Here is a 9,753-nt window from a genome sequence, read left to right as displayed (position 1 = left end):
AGTGAACTTTGAAACTGCGTCAGTCCTCTTGGCAAAGAGTGTGATGACCCGTAACTACTAGAAAAACCTGTTTGGTACATAGGAGTCCCAGAAATGGTAGGTACTACTCTACTCACACTACCATTTTCCGTCTCGTTTTGCCTAAATGGGACTAAACGTGGGCAACGCGCTAAAGGTGTCACCCTAAAAGTTCAGTAAGAGAATTTTATTTACAGACCTTTACAGTAATAAAATATTATTTAAGCTCATGCTTCCACTTCCTCGCACTCCTGACCAGCCCTGTTGGAATATCCCAAGTCTCTGGATTCGGCACTTCCCTCCAGACATGCATAATATCGGATATTGTTTCTGGCAGTAGTCTGTTCCGGAGGGGGGTCCGAACTAGCTTTCACAGCAAAAACTGACGTTCGGCCGAAGCGCTGCTATGAGGCAACGACATAATACCCTTTATGAATATAGGTTGGTGACCAAAACCAGAGTCCCCAGCACCATCGTTGAGGGCGGACACTGAATCCAAAACTGACACTTTCCCTTCCCCTAGCTCTTTCTTCAAGAATGGTAGTCGCCTCCACTCTCTTTTTAGGGCTTCAACTTCCAGCGAACCATTGAAAATGTCCTTGAATATGTGGAAAAGAGGGATTATAGAAGGAACTGATTCAGATAAAGCAGTTTCTGGAGATAACCAGTCTAGCATTCGAAGCAGGGGGTCTTCAATGTTTACTCTTCGCTTTATTTCAGAGCACAGTTTGATATAAAACGCAAGGCAATTTTCTTTGTCGCAGCTAGCTATCTTTCTTGAAGTTTCAGACTTTCAATCTGATCAATTGCAAAGAGCTCAAGTTCGGCTCCAAAATGCATATCCGTCTCCATAGCTTTGAAGTTGCTTGGGTTTGAAAAATCTATTTCGAAGACTGAAGGTATGGTCAAAAGCTCGTCTTTGATATAATTCCTTTCCAGTTCGGAGAGAGTATTACCCACGCTTTTTAAAAGTTTGTGAACTTTCACTTCTGCGCTCTGGAATTCAAAATTCAGGTCGTTTACAATAGGAAGAACGTAATTCAGAAAAAGATAATAAAGCTTGACTTCGGGATCGATCAAAGCTATATAAAGCTTCACTGCCGTTTGATCCCGACCTTCATTCGCAGGTAAGGCGAAAAACAACGTCAGAGCAGTCCACTGTTGCACTAGCCTCTGAGAGACGGCCTCAAACGCTAACCAGCGAGTTGCAGATGGGTACAGGAGTGCATGCTCGGCTACTTCACCGAAATTTTGGAATTCCTTATACTCACGGAGTCGTTTGGCACTATTAGATACGTACGTGTATATATCATTGCTGAATCTGACGATCTCTGTAGGTAACTGCTCACAAGCACTAGCAGAGCAAAGTACAAAACTGTGACAGATGTATCCGAAAATAGCCAGCCAGGGAATATCTTTCTTTATGAGGGCTGCAAGGCCGTTGTTCTTCCCAAGCATCACATTTGCATTATCAGATGCAAATCCTATGCAGTTTTTCAATGTCATCTTCTTCTCACTTAAAGTCTTATAGATCAAGTTTTTAAGGCCCATTGCTCTTGTATCCCCAACTTCTGGAATGGCCAAAAAGTCTTCCTTGATTCCGCATTTAGTTTTGTCATAGTAGCGAACGATGATGACTAAGTATTTTGTCCGACACTTATCAGTGCTTTCATCAACCATCAACGAAAAGAGCGATTTTTCCAATCTTGAGCTCAGCTGGCTGATGGCGTATGGGGAAATTATATTTTTGATTCGTCCAGTGGTTTTAGTTCTTCCACATGCAAGAAGCTTTACTACTGATGAATCAGGGATAAATTTTTTCAGCAATTCGGGCAAGCTGTCCATAATATTCATCTCCTTGGATTTTGATGCTACCCAGGGTGACATTGCCAACTCTAAAGTCTTGTTTAGGCTGGGAAGGTATTAATAATAGAATACTAATTGCTCATTTTATGACTAGAAAGTTCAAGGTATCAGTTATAGTAGTATACGCCCCTGTAGAACCGACTGATGGAGATACTAATGACTCAGATGAATTCTACTTACAGTTACAGGAGCAAATAGACAAGGTCCCAAGTAGAAATATGATGTTATTGCTGGGAGATTTTAACGCCCAGGTTGGTAGAAATAAGGATAGATGGTATCCTAGCTTAGGTAAATTTGGTGTAGGAAAAGAAAACAGTAATGGATACAGACTTTTGCAATTTTGTAGGTATAACAATCTAGTTATAACCAATACGGTGTTTGGTCATAAAATGGCTCATAAGCTAACATGGTATTCACGTGATGGTAAGACAGCAAACCTTATTGATTATATTATAGTAAATCGAAGACTGGCAGGATCAATACAAGATACTAGGGTATATAGGAGTGCTGTTATTGATGTTAAAAGTAAAGATCGCCATCTAGTAGTGTCAAAGGTTAATTTAAAGCTGGAATTTTGGAAGGGTAATTACCTCCCGGGAAGTTATGATGTTGGTAGACTCCAGGGTGAGAATTTGAGAGAAATTTTCCAGGATCAGTTGAACACTATACTTCAGAGTTTAAAATTTGATGATGTGGAAGATGATTGGAATAATTTTAGAAAAATAATTTGTGAAGTTGCTGAATGTGTATTAGGGAAGAAAGCTTGAACTGCAGCTAAGAATATTAGTGAAAAAGCTTTAAGTTTAATATAAAGGAGAAAGGAATTGTACAAGAATTATCTGATTGATAGATCACATGAAAAAAAAAGAAATGTAAAGAAAGTGGAGAAATCATTTAAATATGAACTAAGGAGGTGTGAAGTGGAGGCCATGGATAAAATTGCCGAGGATTTAGAAGATGCAGCTAGACGGCATAATAGTAAAATATTGTACTGGCAAGTTAGCAAATTGAGAGGTGGTAGTAAATCCGGACTTGTCCCAGTTAAAGATAGGAATGGGGTGGCAATTAGCGATAAGACAAAAGCTAAAGCGAGATGGGCCGAACATTTTGAGAATTTGCTTAACCGAGATAGAGTTGCTGGAAAAAATATAGAGGAAAATGAATAAGTTTGTGATACATTGGATGTGAAGGAAGATTTGTTTTGTGAGGAGGAATTAGAAACAGTACTAAAAGGATTAAAGAATAATAAGGCTCCAGGTGCTGATAGGGTAGTAAATGAGTTTTTTAAATATGGTGGCTCTTAGGTTAGAAATAAGTTATTAGAGATAATGAATATGATTTTTGAAAAAGGGGAAGTACCTAACGATTTTAGGAAAACCTTAATTAAGCCACTTTATAAGAAAGGTGATAAAAGTGAGTGTGGTAATTATCGAGGCACTAGTCTGGTCTCTGTAGGTAGCAAATTGCTTAGTAATATGATACTTTTTAGACTGAGAGATGCCGTAGACAAAGTTTTAAGAGAAGAGCAGTGCGGTTTTAGAAAAGGTAGAGGATGTGTTGACCAAATTTTCACTCTTAGGTTAATAATTGAGAAGTGCCTAAGTTTTCAAACACCTTTGGTCCTCAGTTTTATAGATTATGAGCAAGCGTTCGTGAAAACAAGTAAAGAAAGAAAACCAAAGTAAGAACTAAATTAAAAGAAAAAAAATTAAAAGTAAAAATGTAATTATTTCAGCCAAGCATAGTTACAAAATTCGTTTTTGTTCTCTGTGAAGAGTCGCTTTCCAATTGTATTCTCTGCATATAACTTGCCGGCTTTACGGTATCGATTGGTCACTTCTTTGAATCTTGATATATCCCTTTTGATTTACTTTTGTTCGAAATACCATCTTTACTATCATTCTCAATTTTTAGTAGTTTTTACGCTAAGATAGCAAAAAACTTTATTTTTAGCAAATATTTGGGACTTTCTTTTGCTGAATTTTCATTTTGTTTATTTTGTAAGGAGATGATGATTTGGAATCAATAGCCAGGAGAGTTTTTTTTTTAAGAATTAATAAAAAAACAAGTTTTTTAACTTTGAGGAGCGACATTAAAACTTAAAACGAATAGAAATTATTCCGTATATGAAAGGGGACTGTCCCCCCCTCAACGCCTCGCTCTTGATGATGATCGTGATCTTGATGAAAGTTATATATTTGAAAATCATCATTAAAATCTGATTCTTTTGATGTATCTATTGGTAAAAAAATTCCGTTTTTTAGAGTTTCGGTTACTATTGAGCCGGGTCGGTTCTTACTTATAGTTCGTTATCCAGAACTGTTTGATCAGAACTGGATTTGAGGAAATCTCCCCGCCTAATATAACGCTCTATGTTTTTCGTTTTTTTTTTCACACTATGGTGGCACGGAGGATTGATGCTATGGTTGGCTAAATGGGACCCAGGGATAGATCCCTCCTGCGGTAAGGTTGGGCAACATGGTTGCTACTTATCCTTGTAGAAAATATCCAACAACTGAAACGTCAATTCAACTCCCTATTCGTCAGCGACGGCTATGGTGGATCTTTATTTGTTAATTCAAAAATAAATTAAAAGCAATTTGGTTGTGATACTCAAAAGCGCGACATATGCCATTTTGGTTGAAAATGAGTTATGCATGCGTTATGGGTAAACTAAACACGAGGAATCGAATGGTGTAGTCAGAATTGTACTATCTTGTACTGTTACGAAGAAAAAATGAGGCATAATCCTTTAAGTGTCGTATGTCTTCTTTTTTTATCAGGTCTTGTTGCAATTCAGAATGACAGGACGGGATTATGTTACAGAGCTATAATATGAGTACCTGTCATTTGTATCGCTTTTTTGTCAGCAAAAAAGGAGACATACGTCATTAAGTGGAATAATTTTGAATTCACTCGGAATACTAGAATTTAATTAATAACCGAAAAGAGAATAGAATGCTGGTTTAGAGTATGTTCCCTTTATCCCCATCCTTCAGAGCGACCACAGCCGGCAAACTTTTTTCCGTTTTATGGCTCTACTGAAAAGTTACAACAATGGTATATGTCGCATTTTTAATTGTCACAGCCGGATTCCTTTGAATCCCGCCAAATCCCTGGATATGTCTTCTTTGATTAATCGAACAGAAAACGAAATGCAATAATTGCTATCATTTTCAGGTTTTCAGAATCGATTAATTCGAATTAATTCGAATCGATTGATTCGATTCGAATCGTGATTCGTGAATCGTCGAAAAGTTTGATGTTGCTAGGTTCTATCTTGTTCTTGGACAATCGTTTTTTTAAGACTATTGCTCTAATTCTAATTTTGGTTTAAAAAAGTAACTATTTCGTTTTTTTAATAAATTTTTAAGGAATCTTTAAAAAACATTGATTTGTGAATGATTGAGAAATCAATGTGTTTTAGTGTTATATTTAAATTGTATGTTGCATTTTACAAAATTTAATTTTGTATTTTAAATTGTATTTTATTAAATTGTATTAAACTGTATTTTGTATTTAAACTTAAATTGTAATTTTAATTGTAAATTTTAATTATATTTTAAATTGTATTTTGAATATGATCGCTTAACATTACATAAAATAATCGACAAAAAGGACAATTGACTTTTAGCTTCTTGATGATCTCTGTAAAGTATTTAGCAGCAATTCGAGAAGCATTTCCGGGTATCTCTTTTCTTAGTTAGTTGAGCATTTATGTGTCAACGATAGCGGTCCAGGGGGGAGCTCTTGGGACTAAAGCTAGTCGTGGGAAAGGGGTCGTTCCCAGGGCTGGAACTTCCGCTCCAGGAAAGTTACATTCCTCGCTCATTTCTAAAGGCAGTCCATCTTTCGCCTCCGTCGTAGCTAGTTGTTCTTGTGCTACCTTATTTTCTCTATGTGTATTCTCACGTTATTTAATAAAGACCATGTACAAACTTTTATCGTCTCTATTTGGAATTTACGTAAACCATTACATCTGCCAATATAAAAAGGGCATATAGAAAGAACTTAAATAGAGGTTTACAGAGTGGTGGCAGCGGTGGGATTAGTGGAGCATATATCACTAGGGGAAAACCTCCAAGTGACATTTGAGTGACCGTTATAAGTACTTACGACATCTTACGCTAAATACTGGCAACATATTGAAGAGCTATTTCGCCCGCTACCAAAATTGCTTGTGATATTGAGCCGCAAATACTACAAAAGACTGATAAAAAGGCATCGAAATGTTACGAGGTATTGAACTTTTTTCTATTCAAAGCGCCTTCTTGAGAAACACTTTCTTTTAAATTAACATTTTGAAATAGGCTGTTACACAATGCCTAATATGGATTTCCTCGCGATAGCTTCTACATACTAATTCAAATTTCTACAACTGAAAGTCTCCGGTTGATTTCTACTTTCACTTAGCCATTTTACGTTTGGTGGTTTATTTTACCTGATTTTATACAGTCGACGTGTGATCTACATTTGACAGTTTCCAACCAAAATTTAACATTTCGAATTCGATAATCGAAAATCAATTCTCAATTGTGACTACATTTGACGCTAGTGATTTAATTGAAACCAACTACAATTGGATCTGGAAAGGACTATCTTTCGTAAGTGATTTACCACGATTAAACAACCCAGTAAATTTTATTATACCCTTGCTGTTAGAAGTGAAGTTATTGCCCAAAATTTAGCGTCCGTAATTAAAGAACGGTGTTTAAAACTAATATTTAAATTTTTAGAATAATTGCTTTTTCAAATTTTAATCTCAATATGTCAGTTTTTATTCCTATTCTTGATCCGGCGGAAACCTGAAATAACGAAAAGGTTGCTTTTGATTTTGTAAAAGAGTGGAGGGGAAATGGCATATTTCCACCTCTTTTAGTTGACTCAAATGATCCTGATTTCGATCAAGATGAACTTTATGATTACCTTCAAAAGATCAAGACATGGGTCCCAACAAACCCTTCAACTCCCCTGAGCACCACCCCAATTAATCCTCCAATAGAACAGCCTCAACAGTCCCAAGTAATAGGATCGCTAATTGACCCCCTTTTTTTTAGTAATAACGCCACTCACAAAGTCAGAAAAGGGGAAAAATAATTAAGTTTGTTACAAAATTTGTTACAAAGTTACAAAAATTGAGTTTGTTGCAAAGTTACAAAAATTTCAGTTGTTGTTAAATTGGCCTGATTCAAAAGCTTTGCGTCATTTTTGGCCCATGGTTTGTTTCTCTCATTTTTTGGGAATCTGGATCCCACGATTATAAATTTTTCAAGTTTAAAAGGTGGATTACTTGTAGTATATACCCCAGGCAAAATAATAGGCAACATGGTTGCAGAGTTTGTAGGCGTGGCTCAATTTAAGGAAAAGGGTATATCTATTCTATAGAAGGATGTGAAAATTAGGAAGGTCATTTTGGGTGTCCTTAGAAGCCAGGGTTGTTGGTGTTGTTATTGGAAGATTTGCTTTAAATTTATTCAAGGAGTGTATCAGACCGTCCTAAAAAAGGTATTTGTTAGAGAATAGTGCATAATTTTTTTTTTTTTTTTAGGTGATGCGTATAAGGTTGAAATAAAATATGAACAGATATAACAGATAGTGGGGAAAGGAGAAACGTCTTCTTTTTCCGATGAATTTATTTATGCGCTGACGAGGGTGAAATTTGGACTCAATGATAATGAGAAGGCACTGCGAGATGGTACTGATTCCTCGCAGGGTGGTTTGGCTACCCAGGAAAAGGGAGCTTGGTTTGAAGTCCCGTGGGATGGTACTGATGCCTCACGGGATGGGTTTTTGTTGCACTGCGAGATGGTACTGATTCCTCGCAGGGTGGTTTGGCTACCCAGGAAAAGGGAGCTGGTATTAAGGTCCCGTGGGATGGTACTGATGCCTCTCGGGATGGTTTTTTTGTTGCACTGCGAGATGGTACTGATTCCTCGCAGGGCGGTTTGGCTACCCAGGAAAATGGAGCTGGTTTTAATGTCCCGTGGGATGGTACTGATGCCTCACGGGATGGTTTTTTTTTGCACTGCGAGATGTTACTGATGCCTCGCAGGGCGGTTTGGATACCCAGGGAGAGGGAGCTGGTTGTAATATCTCGCGAGATGAGGTTGATGCCTCACGGGATGGTTTTAATGTGTAGCGCTAATAGTTATGTAGAGATATCAACAGTAGTACTGCCATTTGTCGAACCACAAGTTGTAGAGAAAAACCAAATAGGTCTAAACCGAGGCGTTCCGCAGCAATAAAACCCCGAAGATTTTATTGGGAATAATATCTTAACGTCATTGCAGCATGGTATGATTTTTAGAGTTTCTGCAATTTCATTTATTTGTCGCTGGTATTTTCAGGATTAATTATCCTTTCCCGGTCATTCCTTTTGCCCTAATTCAAAGTTTATAAATAATCCCTACTTTCCTTGTCCTCATCAAAATCAGGAGTATGGGGAACAAGTCTATTTTAAAGTATACAAAGAAAAATTAATTGTTAAAATATCCAGTTTCAGACTACGGTTGTTAGTGTGGTTCGCTTATACTATGTAAGTTTTTACTTATGCAAGTATTGTGTAGTGTTTGTATTATGTAATTGTTTACTAGTTCATGCTGTAGAATGTTAGTAGGCGAGAAGTGAATAATTTGGGAAGGGAATGTTTTGAATTCAATTAAAGTTTGGGGGTTTACTGAGAAGGGGATAAGCCAAATTTGGGAAATTTAACTTAAAACAGGGGGGAGAATCTGTAAAGTATTTAACAGCAATTCGAGAAGCATTTCCGGGTATCTCTTTTCTTAGTTAGTTGGGCATTTATGTGTCAACGATAGCGGTCCAGGGGGGAGCTCTTGGGACTAAAGCTAGTCGTGGGAAAGGGGTCGTTCCCAGGGCTGGAACTTCCGCTCCAGGAAAGTTACATTCTTCGCTCATTTCTAAAGGCAGTCCATCTTTCGCCTCCGTCGTAGCTAGTTGTTCTTGTGCTACCTTATTTTCTCTATGTGTATTCTCACGTTATTTAATAAAGACCATGTACCAACGTTTATCGTCTATCTTTGGAATTTACGTAAACCATTACATCTGCCAATATAAAAGGGCATATAGAAAGAAGTTAAAAAGAGGTTTACATCTGAAATGGAAACTGACCTTGCTGAGGGATGTAAACTTAATGATCAGTGGGTGCCATAGTTAATGCTTTATATACAAGTTCCATGGATCGATTGATCATCCATAGTTGCACTATTTAGCCCAAAGTCTGTTGAAAAATGAAGACACGAATAATAGATTTAATATTATATTAATCTCGATTGTTCGAATTCTTAGAAATCTTTCATTGAAAAGAAGGCGGAGTTAGAAAAGTAAAATGGATGTGATGTTCTTGCTGGGTCACGATTACTTGAATTAATCTTAACAAAAATTAAAAGAACACAATTTTTTATTTAGAAAAACGCAGTTTTAATTATCTTCATCGTAAGCTTTTATTTCGATTTTGCTGACTTTCGGCTTGTTTCACTAATTGGCTTTAGGCCACCTAAACCACCATGCAGAAAAAATCACAGATGTGGCTACGAAGCACATTTTCGAAGTTTTATTGTCATAGCTTCACTTTTAAGTAGTTTACCCACGATCGTAGCATAGCACACTTCTAATCTTCTTTGGCTGAAAAAAACCTGTTATTAGAGAATTATTATTATTGCTACCGTTATTACCGTTATAACTGTTACCGTTATTACCATTATATGTATTATTATCGTTATAACAGAAAGTCACACACAAATAAAAGTTCTTAGCCCATTAAACCAGAAAGATTAGCCCATTTATAGTCTAAATTACTCTTGTCTACTTTAATGTAACAATGAGCCCCAGTAAAGTAAGCTGGAATCAAAC

At 36.9% G+C, this 9,753-nt stretch overlaps 1 protein-coding gene across 1 annotated transcript; it reads right to left on the bottom strand.

Moving 5' to 3' along the window:
* Positions 1-786: 786 nt before the first annotated feature.
* LOC148938989 (protein ZBED11-like) lies at positions 787-1,905 on the bottom strand. The gene has a single exon (XM_089107423.1). It carries the CDS (start codon positions 1,903-1,905, stop codon positions 787-789), a length of 1,119 nt encoding a protein of 372 aa, XP_088963549.1.
* Between the last annotated feature and the right edge of the window lie 7,848 nt (positions 1,906-9,753).

Source organism: Artemia sp. Qi Xiang Cuo, unplaced genomic scaffold, assembly GCF_049724085.1.
Source record: "Artemia sp. Qi Xiang Cuo unplaced genomic scaffold, ASM4972408v1 HiC_scaffold_23, whole genome shotgun sequence".
NCBI lineage: Eukaryota > Metazoa > Arthropoda > Branchiopoda > Anostraca > Artemiidae > Artemia > Artemia sp. Qi Xiang Cuo.
Note: the sequence above shows the minus strand (reverse complement) of the source record. Positions and strands in the feature narration are given on the sequence as shown.